The 17,833-nt window shown below is 42.1% G+C and overlaps 1 protein-coding gene across 3 annotated transcripts in view; it reads right to left on the reverse strand.

Annotated features, from left to right (window-relative positions):
* CARD11 (caspase recruitment domain family member 11) overlaps positions 1-17,833 on the reverse strand; it is a 61,865-nt gene that overhangs the window by 5,446 nt on the left and 38,586 nt on the right. For all 3 annotated transcript variants that reach the window (XM_061474190.1, XM_061474191.1, XM_061474189.1), the window contains exons 5-19: positions 17,120-17,299; positions 14,985-15,137; positions 14,766-14,891; positions 14,076-14,273; positions 13,417-13,596; positions 12,343-12,397; positions 11,042-11,151; positions 9,752-9,855; positions 6,253-6,305; positions 5,803-5,935; positions 4,997-5,198; positions 4,322-4,448; positions 2,963-3,203; positions 2,463-2,559; positions 1,371-1,466 (exon numbers count right to left, since the gene is read on the reverse strand). In XM_061474190.1, coding sequence (XP_061330174.1) covers positions 1,371-1,466; positions 2,463-2,559; positions 2,963-3,203; positions 4,322-4,448; positions 4,997-5,198; positions 5,803-5,935; positions 6,253-6,305; positions 9,752-9,855; positions 11,042-11,151; positions 12,343-12,397; positions 13,417-13,596; positions 14,076-14,273; positions 14,766-14,891; positions 14,985-15,137; positions 17,120-17,299 — 2,055 coding nt within the window. The remainder of the gene's footprint in view (positions 1-1,370; positions 1,467-2,462; positions 2,560-2,962; positions 3,204-4,321; positions 4,449-4,996; positions 5,199-5,802; positions 5,936-6,252; positions 6,306-9,751; positions 9,856-11,041; positions 11,152-12,342; positions 12,398-13,416; positions 13,597-14,075; positions 14,274-14,765; positions 14,892-14,984; positions 15,138-17,119; positions 17,300-17,833) is intronic.

Genomic DNA, 17,833 nt, shown 5'->3' on the forward strand with positions numbered 1-17,833 from the left:
CAGCAGAGTAACATATCCACTCTGAGTATTTGCACAGATCCATCACAGGTTATACCCAAAACTCTGCCTCTTTCTTTGCTGTGCCAGAGAGACCTAAAGCCTCCCCAAAGGCACATATTCACACTGAGAAACAGGGTGCATACTTTCATTTCTCATCCACGTTTCTCATCCATGTCTGGATATATCTATCCAAATATAAATTCTTCCTCCTATATTTGCTAACTTTCACAACCATCTCCCTTCACAAGACTTTTATCTTTCACCCACAGTCTCTGTAATGCTCAGAGTCACTGACCTACAATTAAAGGACTATTTTCTGATTGCACCTTATCTCACAGAACCTTGAGGATTTGGTCTAGCCCAATGTATTTTTCCTTGTGATTCAAGCAAAACACATTTCTGCCTCTGATGGCAGACATGTTTGATTCATCCAGCTAAATCAGTAATGGAAGGCATGCAGTTGAACACCCAACTTCACAAGAGCAATTAGAAGACACAAATCCAGTAATCTTTTTCATATATTAAATCTCTTTCTGATAGGAATAAATCCTGATACAACTGCTATAGGTGAGGTGGGGTTTCTGGGGAAATCAGGATAGCTTGAGAATATCTGGACAGGAGAACCTGAACATGAACATGAGAAACATCTGAACATGAGAAAACTGAACAAGAATCTGAACATGAGCTGGCAGCATGTGCTTGCAGCTCACAAACCGACCATAACCTGGGCTGTGTCAAAAGAAGCATGACCAGCAGGTCAAAGGAGGTGATCCTGCCGCTCTGCTTTGCTCTTGTGAGACCCCACTTGGAGTATTGTGTGCAGTTCTGGTGTCCTCAACATGAGAAGGACATGGAGCTGTTGGAGCAAGTCCAGAGGAAACCACAAGGATGATCAGGGGGCTGGAGCACCTCCCGTAGGAAGATAAGCTGTTCAGCCTGGAGAAGAGACGGCTGCGTAGAGACCTCACAGCAGCCTTCCAGTATCTGAAGGGGGCTACAAGGATGCTGGAGAGGGACTCTTTATCAAGGGCTGTAGTAATAGGACAAGGGGTGATGGGCTCAAACTTAAACAGGGGGAGTTCAGGTTAGATATAAGGAAGAAGTTCGTTACTGTGAGGGTGGTGAGGTACTAGAACAGGTTGCCCAAAGAAGTGGTAAATGACCCATCCCTGGCAGTGTTCAAGGCCAGGCTGGACAGAGCCTTGGGCAACATGGTCTAGGGTGAGGCATCCCTGCCTATGCAGAGGTGTTGGAACTGGATGATCTTAAGGTCCTTTCCAGCCCAAACCATTCTATAATTCTTTGATTCTATGATCTGCTGCTCAAATCTACTATTTCAGACATTGCACTGAAGATTTGACCTTTATTACCTGTAATATTTGGCCCAGAAGAAAGCTTGCTCTGGAGAGGCGAGGGCTGGTTTTTGGGTCACTCTGTGGTGCAGGCTCCTCTGGCTGCAATGTATTCTAGTGAAAAATAACAGGATTTTTTTTTGTTTTATTTAATCTCATTCAAGAAACAGAACATTTACTATTTCCAATAAAAGGATAGTGATAAATTGATATCTATCTGGAATGCAGTGTTCTAAGCAAACTGTAGACATAGCATGGCCTACAGTGAGTAACACCACTTCTGTTACTGCTCTTCCACATTCCTTTCTGCACAGGAGACTGCTCTCCACAGCTGCAGAAAGAGGTAATTTCTGCACCAAGAAACAGCATGCAAAGCTTCTGCTTTAACTACCATCTCTGCCAGTGATCTCTATCCCTTTGATCGATGGGGACTAGAGTACAGAAGGAATGCATGACACTTAACCTTGACTGAAATCAAACACATGCATTGGCTACAGTGTCTGCAAATGTTTGTCTCCCAAGCTCTGATAGTAACTTACGGTAACTAATACACCAGGAAGTCAGTTTTTAATTATGTAAGGAAGGAATTCTTGGGTCTAAAGAAAGAAAACTCAATTTACTTTCACTGAGGGAAAAGGAGAAATTGGCAGGGCTGTTGTGTGTGAAGACCTGATAATCCCACTTCTCTCCATAGCATATAGGTTGGAAGAGACAGGTCTATCTAATATGGGACAATGATAGCTCTGTGGATTAGATACTTGCTCACAGTAGGAAAGAAATCATTCTGATTATTGACTTCAAGGATACAGCTTCTTCCTTATGTGCATATGAAGATGCATTAGGGGCTTACAGGCAGAGAAGAATGAGAAGGATTAACTGTAACACAGAATAGATATTAAACTTTTAAAGCATATTCCCTCATAGCTGGAAGGGTTAATAGTGTGCCAGCACTAGGTGCTTTGCCATGGATAATATTGTTTAAAGCAAACATAAGTTGCCCATTGGCTGACATAATCAAAACGTGGAAACAGGACTTTGTGTAAAATTAACATAATGAACAAGTAGCAGTGGAGTATCAGATGTTAAAAGACCCTGTTTGTAGCTACTTACCCGAAGTGCCCAAAGGGTATTATGTGAGCTTTCTGTCTCATCTCTGCTCCCTCTGTGCATCAACCGCTGCAGCTTCACCAAAAGAAGCTGCTGGGCTCTGAAAGACAGGATGGAATCACATAGATCAAGATATCTTTGAAAACATTCAGAAGAAAGCTGGATTGCAGTGGGTCTGTGCCTACAGAAAAGATTAAACAGAAATAGCAGTGAGGACTGACTGAACCACACAGTAACACAGGAACAAAATAACGAGCAGGACTGCAGTACAGTTAAGGATTAAAGAATCTCCATGGCATATTTTCCTATGATACTTTTTGAGAAGCCCACATTATTCTTTCAGGTAACATCTGGAGTCTCCTGTCTAAAGCTTTATAGCTATTATTACAGTTTAACATCACCAGGCCTTATCTCAAAAAATTAAGACATATACCTATTTCCTTACAGCAGTTATTAATACAGAACCACTGCTCTCAGCCATGGTCACTCAGCATTACACTGACCTGCTGTAGTTGGGAATGGTCCCCATTTCCAGGTCTCTGTCGGTGAACAGATCAACTCTGGCACACAGCCACTCATACCTCCCCTGGTACATGGTGTCAAGAATATGAACAATCTCATCACATTTCACTGACAGGGAACAGCAGTCCAGCTGGCTGGAGATGTTCAGGTTCAAGCGGATATGAAATGAGTCCCCCGATGTGATCAGCCCTTCTTCCAGCTCCGACAGCAGCTTCCTGTAACCTGCAGCAGTGAAGAAAGGGGTGAAGCATCATCACTACTGGTCAAACCTCAGTACTGCTGCATTCCTGGGCGTCCTCGTGGAGAAACACACAGCACAAACTTCTGAGGCTCCCCTGAGAGAGAGTTAATATTTCCAGAGTGCTTGTTACACTAGTTACCACAAGGTTATGGACCTGCACCTTAAAGACACCAATGGGGCATTGATTCAGAAACAGCTCGTGCTGCTGGTATCAGAATCTGTGAGAATTTTCTTATTATATTTCTAATAATATTACTTTTAGGTAACTCCACTTTCAGTCCTTTACATGACCTGTGAACAGAGAACTTCTCATCAAAGATGCAGACACAGCTATAGCTCCATCCTGTAAGTACAGCTTGAGTTCTACCACCAAGTTTAATGACAAGCTATTCCCTGTATTATTATTAGCTGTAATTGGTACTCCCATAATCAATTACATGCTATATGTGCAGTTGACTGATGCTCAAAAATGCAATAGTGTTTCCCAGCTTTGAAACCATGAAAGAAAATCAAAGACATCACTTCCTGTGTGATCTATGGAGCTGAAATTCTCTAACCAGCATTAAAATAATAATAAAAACCAAACCCTGCAAATTTATATACACCAGTAAAAAAATGGATCTGGGAATGTAATTTTTGATCCATAACCTGAAATTATCATTACAGGCCATGAACACTAAAATCAAATTCTATTCAGCACACATGAACTCCAGCTGCTAAAGATAAAGGCACAAAGGTAATAAACAGGGCAACTCCACCAGGTAAATGCTAAATTGACTTCAGCTCATTCAGCTCACCGCATTGTGTTACAGAAAAATGCATATAAAAATAAGCTTGAGTGTGTTTTGTCAGTCAGGTCATTATAGGCCCACCACGGAAATTCTTGAGTCCTGTAGTGACAAGCATATGGGCTTTTTTTTGTTCTCAGTCACAAAGCTAAAAGCTGGAGCAGCTACACAGAGTAGCTATAATTAACACCAGTGGGCATGCTTCAGATTTGTACCAATACAAAGGACATTCTGGTTCTGTCATTCTCATCCAGACAAGTTAGTATAATAGACCTGGGACTATTGGAGATGAGAAATACTTTTGGTCTTACCTTCATGATTTGATTTATACTGGAGTGTTACTGGACCACTGCACCTCTGAATTGTCCAGTGAACTTCTTCCTTTGTGCAAGTATCCAAGGGAACACTCTGATTTTCCCCTTTAATGCAGCCCTCCAACTAGACATGAAAGAAATATTACTCTCCAGTGCAGGTTCAATCTCTGAGTCAATTATACCATCTTTTTTTTAAGTGTCATAATCTCTTTCTGATACTTTGCTATCAGGATAGAGATTTGACAATCCCAGTAATCCCAGTAATAAACTGTGCAGAAATATAAGATTTAGGGGGTTTTCCCCCTTGGAGACATTTTAGTAGGAAAATGGTTTGGGAACATTGGCAATGGAGAGAAAACTAAGCAAAGAGCAACTTAGCAGAAGCACCTGCTTAGGTGTTTTCAAAGGGGCTGTACTGTACAATACAGCATTAAAGAAAACATCTGTTGCTCTAATTTCTTCCATGCAGAGCTACTGTAAATTGCAAAAGTGTATGTACAGATGACTGTAAATACTATTATCCCGTGCGTTCTCAGTCAATAGGAGATTTTCTTCTGCATGAATCATATGCTTTGTCATTAGTACAAGATGAAAGAAGAAACAAAGTATGGTATAAGTGCATATGTGTGTAGGTGGACAGACATCTAATAGTGTTGATTACTTTATGCTCACCAGTAGGATTTGGTGTCCCTCCCGAAGGCCTGCTTTCTCTGCAAGTGATCCTGTCTTAACAGAGCTAATAAAGCTCCCTTTATCATTGCCCCCAACCAGAGTGATTTCCGAGTTGAGGTTGTCTCCATTCAGTGTTACACGCTGGACAGTATGGCAGGAGTTTCTGATGCGACCAACTGATGTGACAGAGGGACGAAAAGGTCTGTGTTCATGAGAGGAAGTAACAGTCAGTTATCTCAGGTACAGCTACCACTCCAGAGTTAAATGTGTATATGATAAATGAGAGACATGAATAAACTTTTAGTGTTATCAAGCACTAGGATCTAAGGACTCTAAAAGAAATCCCTCTCATTACTGCGTAAGTTCTAGAGAAGAGAATCTGGACAGCTTTAAGTACTAAAACATGACTGGGTAACTCAGGTGTATAACAGTACCCAGCAAGCTGTGGCAGCAAGATGACAAAAGCACAAGGATAATTTTAAGCGTCTTGAACATTTTGTCTGGCTTGAAGACTTTGAAAGTTTAGGATGACCTTCACTTGTTTACAGGATATGAAATGGCTCCAAAGTAACGTTACACTGCTGCCAATATAAAGAAGTCAACTGCTTCCAACACAGGAACAGAACTTACACTGCTGCCAATATAAAGACTACTTAGTACAGTATCATTAGATTTTTGTATCAAACAACCTGTGACATCATATTCCTGCCATTATATCTTCAGTCAGTATGGAGGATCTCTATCTACCATAGCAGCTTTTCCCCATAGTCTTTGCCTAAAGTAGGTAAAACTGGCATCTCAAATACCTTTCCAGAGAGAACTTTCTAAATATGGAGTTGACATGCTCAAGCTCGTAGGCATCCAGGCCTTCTGACTGATGAGAAGAGGAGGAAGAGTGCACTGAAGGAGCTCCATGTGACTGCCTGTCATGACTGTCATCTGAAAAGAGTAACAAGAATGAAAATGAATCCTAGAGTGACAACGATGGAAAAGGGGAAAATGAATGTTTGATTGATCCCAGCCAAGGCTGTAGGAGGAAATTCCTTCTCCCACTTGGTTCTTCAGGAATAAGTGCTTTTTCATTCTTACCACCAGCTGATCCTTTGTTTTCTTTTTACAACTCTATGACTTGATTTTTGTCTCAGACTATGTGTCCCATCTTAATTAGACCAGAAGTTAATTATCTGACAGTATCTGTAGGTGGTGAGCTAATCACATAGATCCCTCAGTCAAACTTTATATATCATTTTGCTTACCATCCAGCTCCAAAGCATCATATCCAAAGCTGTCATTGTCCTCTTCAACCAGGCTGGAATTAAAACAAAGCATGGGGGTGTTGGTTGATGATAAACTGAACATGAGCCGGCTTCAGTGTGCGCTTGAAGCCCAGAAAGCCAACTGTATCCTGGGCTGCATGAAAAGGATCGTGACAGCAGGTCGAAGGAGGTGATCCTGCCCCTCTACTCTGCTCTCATGAGACCTCACCTGGAGTATTGTGTGCAGTTCTGGTGTCCTCAGCATAAAAAGGACATGGAACTGTTGGAACAAGTCCAGAGAAGGGCCATGAGGATGATCAGGGGGCTGGAGCACCTCCTGTATGAAGATAGGCTGAGGAAGGTGGGGCTGTTCAGCCTGGAGAAGAGAAGCCTGCGTGGAGACCTCATAGCAGCCTTACAGTGTCTGAAGGGGGCCTATAGGGATGCTGGGGAGGGACTATTCATTAGGGGCTGTAGTGATAGGACAAGGGGTAACAGGTTTAAACTTAAGCAGGGGGAGTTTAGATTGGATATAAGGAAGAAATTCTTTACTGTAAGGGTGGTGAGGCACTGGAATGGGCTGCCCAGGGATGTTGTGAATGCTCCATCCCTGGTGGTGTTCAAGGCCAGGTTGGCCAGAGCCTTGGGTGCCATGGTTTAGTGTGAGGTGTCCCTGCCCATGGCAGGGGGGTTGGAACTGGATGCTCTTAAGGTCCTTTCCAACCCTAACTATTCTATGATTCTGTTCTACAATGGAAGAGAGAAAGCGGTTCACATTCCAGCTTCAAGAGATTTCATGAAGTTCTAAAGGAGAAACTTTTACTGTGGTAAAGAAGAATGTTGGAGGTGCTGCACCAGAAAACAGTGCAGCTGCAAAAAACAAGCCAGTAACCTATTTGTGAGCCCAGGGAAGATGCAGGAAGGTGGCAGGAAGACACAGTATGTGTTGCCAACATGGAAAACGTAAAGCAGCAAGAAGGTCCAGAAGGAAGAATTGCTAACAGCACTGAGGAAATGAAGATTTTGCTGAAGTCAAAATGAAGCTACTGACTGATGGGTTCATATGTGTGACTTATAGCACACCTGCTTCAGCACTGAGATGAATGGTTGCAATGTGTCTGCTGTATATCTACTGCAGCGGGGTTTTTTGTCCATGAGAGATCAAAAATGTCAGCAGCTCACTGATGGACAGAGCAAACGTAAGGCAAGTGTCTGATGTGCAGTAGTAAAGGAGTAATTTACCTGCTGGATTTCAAGTACTTGAAGCATTTTATAACAGCTTAATGGCACCTTGCATGGTTACTCGGATAACTACAGTAACAGAATGGCAGGCTTTCATACAGAAACTCTCATGCCACAGCTCTGATCCCAGTCCAGTTCCCACTGACACCACCTTTCCTGTTAAGGGTAACTGGATTGGTTGACCTTAAACAGTTAAAATCCACCAATATGTTGCTCTTAAGGGGGTATTGGGGATGTCCAGCCAAGTGAGTGAGCTGTCTGACTCACTAGGACTTCATTAAAGCACATCCTTTGGTTGCAAAGCTGTTTAAATAACAGCTTGTTTTTCCCATTTAGAATGATTTGTAGGTCTCCTGTGGAGCTGATATTTCTCATAGTTGGCTTCAGGTGAAGGGTGAATTTCTGCAGCCAGTCTGGGGAGAATCGTCTATTTTTATACCATGCCTAAGCAGGGAAATAATATACCTTTCCCTACATTACATTATGATCTCAATCTCACTTTTTCCACACAAATTAAGATCAGATGGACTGTGAAACCTGCACTATGACATGTAAATAGCAATTATTTTGGCTTATCTTCACAAACAAGTTAAAAAGCCTCAGCAGGTTAATATAAACTTATAAACTACAGTGAACTTCAGGGCATCCTCTTGAAATACTTGACTTTAGTGATTATTAGCTCAGCAAAGTAAGGCCACATTGAGACCCTGCTCTTGGATAGCTCCTTCTTTCATATGCCAGTGGCACAGAGTATAATATGAGGAAAATATTCAGTCTTCCAATGTCTTAACACACAGAACAGGACACAGTCAAAGCTGCAGTGAAATAAGCCCACAAGATGAATAGTATCCATGTAATCTTTACTGCTGTCTGTTATACACTGCAGATATTTCAGTGTTTAGGCATGCCAACGGCTTTTCAAGTTAAGCACATGAAACATCCATTAAGAAAACAACCCTTTTTCTCCAACTTGAATTAACACAACACACTTAAAAAAGGGCCTTGGAGGACAACAGAGGAAAAGCTAAGGGAGATGAGTATAAACTCCCTTGGCAGGGTAGAAAATGATGTGGGAGAACTAGCTGAGGAAGCCCTCAGTGGAAAGCTGTCTTGCAAAGCTTTACACAGAGAAAGAAAGGCAAAAGTGGCAGTCTGCCAGAGGTGAATTTGTTTTGAAAAGGATTAGAAATCTAAATCAAGTTCTAATAAAGATTAGATCCAAAAAAATTGATCTAATAAAGATCCAAACCCTCCACATGTACTGCTTTCTTCTACATTGGTTTGCCTGGGCTTTGTTCTTTTCTCCTTCTGCTTGGGACCTTCAGGGAACGTATTTGTGTCTTCTGATATTTCTGATACAAACCCTGATGCTACTGACACCAAAAGAGTGTGTCCAAGTATTGCACTGCTCTAAACCTTTCAGGAAAGGGGTCAGTGCCATGTAGAGAACTGTGAGGCAGGCAAGGTCTCTCCTTCCTGCCACTAATTTCCCATTTGCCTGCTGATCTGATTTCCCTCAGAGGGGAAGTCCATGGGGCCATGGCACGATCAGAAGTGGAAGCTACAGCAGGAGGTGAAGCAGAGGGCAGTGCATGTCTCTCTCTTCATTGCTATGCTGAGATACAGAGCACTGGGCCTGACAAAACCCACCTCCCTCCTCCACTTCCCCCCATCCATTCCATACAGAAATTCAAGCAGCTCTGCTCTATTTTGGCAGCTTACAGAGTAGAAGGAAGGGCTGTGAGTGAAGGAGAAAGGACAGGGACACAGACATGGGCAGCATGGGGCTGAGAAGCAAAAAGTGAAGTCGTATCAGTCTACACAGTAGAGCACATTCTCCAATAGCATTTGTGACTGTCGTTTCAGTACTGTTAAAAAACTCAGTGTAGCAGCGGTATCACCATGTCATTCACCCCAGATGAACCATCAGAACTCCTGAGTGGTTTGGACAAAATGAAGGATGAAGGACAGCATCCTTGAGAAGTCTAGCAAGTTAGTCCTGCTGCCTAGTAACAGCTTTCTAGCTAGAGACAGACACATGGATATGCCCCATCTCTGTTCAAGGACAAGTTGGACAGAGCCTTGGGCAACCTGGTCTATTGAAAGGTGTCCCTGCCTGTGGCAGGGGGTTGAAACTGGATAATCTTGAAGGTTCTTTTCAACCAAACCATTCTATGATTCTATGTTCTACAGCTCTTTTTAACCTCCTGCTTGTGACAACAGGTTCCAGGTGTATTTCACCAGCATGGTCACCTACCTGCAGTGAGGGGTGTCCTCTTTGACACGTCGGACTATTGAATCATTTCCCGGAGGCTCAGGAGTCGTAGACATGATACTGTCATTGCGATTCCTCAGGGTTTGCTTTAAAAAGAGAAAGCAACAGAAAGCTTATGTGTCTTAAAAGTGCTATAATTTCTAACCTACATCAGCATTAGCCTGCTAGCTTGCAAGTGGTACTCTGCATGGTAAAGCACACACAACAGTAAGAAAAATTGATTCTTGATGCACAGAATGATACATACAAGAGTATTCCTAGTCATATATTCCCTTATTTTAGCAATATGTACAGTATTTTCTTTTATGACCCCATGGCTGGCTGATTTATCAAGTAATTTTCATTCTACCCTTGAGCTATGGTCTATGTTGCACAGCTGACATAGAGGAGGAAGCAGATGAAAAGCTGAACGCACGTATACTTATAGCATACTTATATATATATATAAATAGTAGGAATGAGGAAGAAAAATATAGATCTCCATACATTAAATTATTAGTCTAGTACACTGGAAACTAAACTTCCTGAAAACTAGAGGAAAGGTAGTATAAGTCATCTAAACGTCCAACAGATATTCCAGAGAATATTCCTAAGCAAACTAATCTCATTACAAGTTGCAGGGAGTTTTTTCCTGGCTATTCTTGGGTATAATTTTAATTTCCTGGGGCAGCATTTTTCACGGTCCTCTAGAAAGATGTTTTGTTCTTTGTTATTAACACTCTGCAAGAGCACTCTGTCTGTCTGCTTGTCCTGCTGTGTTAGTGCTCACATACGTATAATGGAATAACTACCTTGGGAGATTATGGGGATACAGCAAGCAGGGAAGAAATGATTTGGCTATAGTATGCAGAAATTTCCAGCTGTGATGTGCACCCCTTTTCTCACTCACTGTTACTTATAGACAGGAAAAGCATTAGAGAACTAAAAAAAACCCACCCTGAAATGTTTCTTAAACAAATTTCAAAGGAGCTTTTAAAGAAAATCTCTTCCTTTTAACAGTAAATGTGAAATGCCATGAGGAGACAGCGAGAGGTCATAAATACCTTTCAAATATCTTTAAATAAACATAAACCAATTGTGGGATTTGGGAAAAGGCTAATAACATGGTTCGAACAAAATGCTGGTAAAAGGATTAAGGGAGCCTCTGACAAGGGCCTTGAATGTGATCACAGCTGGGATGCTAGTGAAGTGCTAATACTGGGCTGTGAAAGCAGCGAACCACATGAAGAGAGGCAGTCATAGACAGGCAAAGGGCATCTGAAGGCTCCTTACAATCTTGCTGACTTCACAGCTGCTGATGGAGTTACTGATGGAAACAGAGGAACTCGTGTCCGTGCGGCCATTGCTGGCATCAGCCCCATCTTCATCCTGAGCTCTGACTGCTGTGCTCACCAATAGAGAGAAATACAGATAAAATGCTCTCAGATCAATTTCAGTACAGACTCTCACAGATTTGCAACAACACTTGGGTTATCTTTCTACTTCACCTTATCTTGTTTCCCCCTCCTTGTACTACTGGACAGGGGCTCCAGCAAGCACACTGTGCCCTGTAGCTGTGGCTGCCTTTACTTCCTCATTGGCTTCCCAACAAAGAACAGAAATAGACCCCACTCTGCACAGCCTCTCACTTTTTCTTTCAATTCCATCCTGTATGGTTTTATCAGATCTATGAATACCATTTGACAAATTACAGAAGGACTTTTTAATGTATAACTTCATCATCTGCATCTGGCAGTCTGCAATAAGGTTGGCTCACTGAATTATGCTTTTTTTTACAGCAGAAGAATTACAACAGGGACTGAGAAGCTTGAGATCCCTCAGCAGCCTCAGTGTGACAGTGTGAATGTCTTTGTGGCCTCCTGCCCTTCCTCTGCACCTCTAATTTATACTGATGTTGCACATTACCCGATACCAACAGTACTGTTTAGCATGCAATATCTTGCAGCAGTTTCCCATCATATTCTGTACACCAGCGAGCATGCTGCTGCACATAACAAATAAAGGAAGTGCTGCCTCAGATGGTGTTTGGTTTGAGAACAGTATTACATAAATAAGAGGAATTGGGAGTAGCACAAACATGAGTATACAGCAAAAGATCTGGTAACTTGGCAGCTGGCTGATGGGTGGGTCACCCACTTCCTCTAACCTCTGCAGTGCTTTACATTTCAAAGTCATTCCCTTTTGCCAAAGGACAAAGGAATTATTAGATGATCACTAAAAGAGGGTCTTTTGAGTTTGAAGGATTTCCCCAACAGCAAAAAGACAATAATATAATGACTTCCAGTACAGGGGACTACAGTTTCTGTAAACTAAATGGAAAACTGAGTAAACAGAAAGTTTAGGTAGTCTATGGGATATAACATTGTGCGTCTGTGGAGGTACGTTTGGATGCAGAGGACATCCAGGTAGAACACTTGACTACTTTAAATAACGACATTTTTAACTGTGACAGAAACTGTCTATTTCACTCACTTGGACTTAGTTAAGAAGTGTTTGTTAAAACAACTTAATGAGATTAAGTGAATGAGACAAAGCAACAGAAAAGGAATAAGGACATGGATGCTCTTTCTGACCTTGAAACTCTGATGTTTTGTTCATGCTGACAGGGGATTTAGCTCTTGGATTTATCTAAAAGAAAGAGGACAAAAATAAGCATAAAGGCAGAATATTTGCCACAGATATTTTCACTCCCATTTTTAACTGTTCTGCTGCAAAATATTTCCCATCCTTTACACAGGACCCAAAATTTAGAAGACAATTTGGTATCTAGATGCCGCTGCACTGAACAAGAGTTAGTGACCGAACTACCTTTAAAAGCCTGGCCCAAATACACTGCAATATCCAGATTCTGCTGAGGGAACAAAGAGACAAAAGGTGAAGTGGGTGCCTTGGGACTGCTTTCAGGCACCTGTTAACACAACAGGCATCCTTTTGGAGCGTGTAATGTGAAAACTGCAGCTCTACTGCCATAAGTAATAACGACAGCCAGAGCTCAGGAAAGTTACGAAGGGCAGGGAGGAATCAAATGCAGAGGAAAGGAAAGAGAACCTCAATCCTCCAAATATTAGACTGTATTTTTTTTACAGTTCATGAATATAGCATCAGGTAATAGCTGTACAAATGCAGCTGGTCGAGGAAATGGCGGACCTAACTCATGCTATCCCTTAATCTTAAGCGAGAGGAAATTGCTATAATTCAACTCTAAATTAGGCAGATAATTTTGCTCTAGATTGTGTCCATTTCTATTAGTCCTTCCAGCTGATGTGAGCTTTCCCACCCATGCTTCTTTATCTACCTTCAGATACTTGTGTGCTGGACTTCAGGCATTATGTCATTTTTTTCTTCCTCTACTGTTAAGGAGGCAAAGAATCAATATATTGACAACGCTCCAGGAATGTGAATGAGCAGCAGGAGCAAGGAGAATGCACAAAATGGGGAGAAGGGGCAGAAAATGGTCTATGAAGCCTGACTGTATCTACTCCTCAAGATGCAAATCACCACAGGGCAAAACCTGACAGCTCACTGTCATATACAGGTCTATTCTTGTCTTTATAACACACTTTCAGAGGCATGACGGCAACATGTATTATGTCTCTTACTTCTAACAGTCCCTGCACTGTATCATTACACCTTATGTTAAGACAAACCTGGATTCCCTTTAGATTCAGTCTTCTCTTGAGTCGAGCTTGATCAGGCAAGAAGAATTTGTTGTCTTCTGGAGACTCTTCAGAAGTGGAGGAGTCATCTGCTTCCTGACCATTGGCTTTTGGGCTAGGAGTCCCAAAGGTCTGGGAGATAATGGTGATGGGTAGATTCCGTGGTAAACTCTGAAGATCAGAAGGAAACACTTTACTTTTGAGACCATGTTTTGGTACAACTCCTCATGACCTCCCTTTTAGAGTAATCTGATTGAACATCCTCTGACTCCAGTGCATCAGGAGCTGATGTTCCAGACCCAAGTCAGTAACCCAGATTGCCATTTGTGGGGATTTCTGTTCACTGGGGTGCATTCCTCAAAAGTATTTGTAGTTTCTACCCCAGTGTAGAAATTGTCTTTATGCATTTCTTTCCCTCCCACTTATAATCAAGTTATGGAATTCCAGACTTTGGAATTCCAGATGCATGACACAAATTTGAACCCCATTTGTATTGAATAACTCACACCACTGACATTTAGTCGAAGGAGGTTATTTTGTTCAAGTAACTCATGGAGGGAATTAAAGAAGTCCCCTCTCCCTTCCCCACCAGAATGCTTTTAAAAGCAAGTCTTGAATAAAGAACTCATATCTGTCTGCCTCATCCCTACCTGGTCGAGAAAGTTATTATCCTTGGAGAGCCGTCGGAGCTTGCACTCCAGGTTAACAATACAAGCTTCTTTCCGAACCACCTCAATTCGGAGTTCATCATTTCTCTCCTCCAGCTCTCGAATCTGCTTCCTGTATTTATCTTTTTCAATCAAACAATGGGAATACTGTGTCTGAGCCTCATCACGCGAGCGGAATGCCTGCAGTGGAGAGAAGAAACCTCTTACGCACCTGAGCACCAGATACCTTCTCCTGTTGATTTTGTTCGCAAAGGTGTTTGGAACAGGGACTTGAGACCTGGTAACCATTCACCACTTCACACAGCAGTTAGGACCAGGATGTGCCACAGTAGTCCCATTAAAAAGCACAATGATGAGGGTGGTTCCTTTCCAGCTCCCTCTTGGGTGGTGGCAAAATGCTCCAGAGTGCAAACCAGATGACTTGACACTATAATATAAAGCCTGCAGTAGCTGCTGTTAAGATCTTGGCCCTGCTTGCCAAATGCTACACAGTGGAAACAACTCGGTATTATCCTATGGTTAATTACTGTAATGCAAATTCCAACAAGTAGCAATTTCTTGTAACTGCTGATTTTTAATGGTATTTTGGGTCCAATAACCCACAGTTCCCCAAAGTGACACATGAGGTACAGGCTTTTGCTACTGATCTTCCCCACTTTAACTGTTAGATACCTGGTCTCGTTCCTTTTCCACCTCTTCTAGCTGTATCATCACAGTGTTCATACGGTGCTTGTACATCTCACAGTCTTTTCCTAGTGTTGAACACTTTAACTCCAAATCTTCTTTCTCTTCAAGATACTGGAAATGACACACTGTTAACTTCCATTGCTCTCAGAGGTCTTTTGGGCACTAGCCTGAGATATTCCATCATTCTATCCTTCCATTCCTCACCTTGTCTCTCAAGTCTTCCACATGACGAATCTCTTCTTGGAGATTAAAGATCTTGTTGACCAACTCATGACGATCTTCCAGTGCCTCCTTACGGTCGTGTTCCAGAATATCCAGAATGGCCTTGTCTGAATCTGGCAGACTCCGCTTGTCAGCCTGAGGAAAGATGTTTTTTAACAGGCAGACCAGGGAAAGAGAACACAGGATCACAGGGAGAAAAGTAACAAGGACAGTAACAAGCAAGAAGAATAGAAAATGCACCTGGTATGGCAATGGGAAAGCAGGAGAAGAGGTGGACATTTGTTCATGTTTTACAATGGTGTCAGAAAAGATGAATAAAGGTTGTCTTGCTGTCAGAACAGTCTGATGAAGGAACTGGTTTATTGTACTGGCTATAATTTGATCCATTTTGGATGCAGTGACAATTCTTCACTCCAAGCCCTGCATTCAAAACTCTTCTTTATTAATCAGCTCTCACTGAGCACAAAAATCACCCTTTGCCAAAGAGCAGGGCCTAAGAAAACGTTCAGGGGGATTTGGAGAGCACGCGTAGGCTTTGCAGGGCTGTGCTCAGAGAATATTAAGCTTCCTGGAGTAGCTTGTACCACTGCTTCATTTTCTGTAGTGTCCTGCAATATATTTTCTTTCAGATTTAGTATTAACAAGATTACCAGAGCAGCAAAGAAATTGACTTCCAAAATTAAGCATCAATGGAAGATGGAAAAGGCATAAAACGCAAGTAATACGCATATTTGTTTTTAAAATACCGACAGTAAGTTGGGAATTTCAGTGACATTTTAGTTATACAATATTCCTAAAGTACACCCAAGTATTTCTAAACCAAACTGCCTTTGCTGATTTGTGCTTTCACTTAGGAAAATTACATAGAATCATAGAATAGTTTGGGTTGTAAGGGACCTTTGACGGTCACCTAGTCCAAACCCCCTGCAAGGAGCAGGGACATCTTCAACTATAACTTCAACTTCAGTCCTGGTTTTAGCTACTTCATGATTATTTACCTGTTTCTTTAGGTGCTGTAAGACCATTTCAATTAATATAAGAGATTCTACATGGACCAGAACTTCCAGAACCTTCTACACTACTCTCTTTTTCAGTCTTTGAATTGGATTTGTGTTAGAAATAGGAATTGTTAGGCACTGCTGGAGGCTACAGCCATTTCTGAAATGCATTGTATTGATCATTTCCAAGTGTTATTTTAAAATGAAACAAACCTTTGCCAGCAAAGTGCTGAGCACTCTTCCATATCTCCCAATATTTGGCTAAGCTCTTCACCAAGTAACACAGTGCTAAATTTGCTGCATATGATCCTTTTTCCCTATCTGCCCAAAGAAAGGTTAGTTAAGAACCCTGTGCAGGTAACAGCAGTGTTGTACAAGGCATTCCAGTAACTAGAGACCACTCAAGTACAAAACCTTTATTACCCTCTGCTTCCTTAAGACATTTTAGCACAGATATGACAATAACCTAAAGCAGGGCGCACAGAGCCACTGTCAGGCTATTTAACACAGTGACAGAGCAGTACAAAGAACCACAACAGGGCTAAAACAGGGAGCTGAATGCTCAGAACTTAAAAAGCTGCACTCTGCACCTTGAAAGAGCCAATCTCTCATGTACAGCTTGATTTATGAGATGACAACTTTGTTTTTTCAGCAGAACTCCTCATGTATGTACAAGGAGTATTATGGACAGCTGGGAGCTATAGAAGAACCTGCTGTTTATCCAGACTTTGCACTTCTGCTTATTGCAGCTTTGCAGGTAGAGATTTCACCCAATGCTCCCTAGTGCTGTAACAAGAGTATGTGTTGAGTTTGAAGTGAGGAGAGACCATGCCACTTGCTCTTGAAATAGTCACCAGTTTCCCTGTTGTATACTCAAATCCTTGTCCCTTAGGTGGGAGCTGTCACCACCTGCTTCTTCTCTGTCTCCTCCAGACACTAACTTCGGAAGGGCAGACAGCAAGGCAGGAGAGCAGATGAAGGGTACAATAAGACAGTACAGAAGGAAAGTGTGGAGGTGCCTGCAGGCAAGGAGTGGTTGAAGCCTGCTGAATCACTGGGTAAGCAGGAAGGGTATGCTGATGTGGCCGGAATTTTAAACATACCAATCTGCTTTTATACCTGAATGATGGACTGTAGCTCCTGGATTTTAGTCTTCATCATCTCATTTTCCCGCTCCAGCTCCAAAACCTGTTCCTTTTTGGGTCGGTTTTCAATATCATTTTTCAGCTTCAAAGACTGGTTCCTCTCCAGCTTGCATTCCTCTTCCACCTTGTTCAAGCGATGCTTCAGCTGGTCAATCTAGAGCAGCCAGAGAGCAGTGAAAAGAGGAAGGGAGTCATTCCTAGCTCTGATATTTACCGCTCTGAAAACACCTTGTTTCCAGGTGAAAACATAGGTGGAAGAAATAGCTTAATACGTGAATGCTGATAGGGAGCAGCAGAAAATTGGTGTATGTGTGTGGGGGTGAATGCCCACAACTGAAGTGCTGAACTCAAGCAGAAGCCTGCTATTAGCTAGCTATAACTGGTATGGGCTGGTTGTAAATGTTTAAAACATCTGGATTAAAAAAGAGTGCACATCCCAAATCCTCCAATAAGTAGAGATATGAAATAGATTAACGCTTGGGAGACTGACCACACAATGTGCTTTTGCATATAAACGATTTGGATTGGGAAAAACAGGGGCTTTGAGTTCTGGATAGGAAAGAGGGGTTCACCCCCCAAAAGTAACTTCAGACAGAAGGGGACCTGGGAAGAAGGTGTTGATGATCATGAGTGGAGGAAAGATTTGAAAGTGGAGGAGTACCCTGGAGATCAGAGATGCACAGAATAA

Source organism: Pezoporus flaviventris, unplaced genomic scaffold (genome assembly GCF_033815535.1).
Source record: "Pezoporus flaviventris isolate CSIRO_AGI_PZ_B2104156 unplaced genomic scaffold, CSIRO_AGI_Pfla_v1 ptg000078l, whole genome shotgun sequence".
Taxonomy (NCBI): Eukaryota; Metazoa; Chordata; class Aves; order Psittaciformes; family Psittacidae; genus Pezoporus; species Pezoporus flaviventris.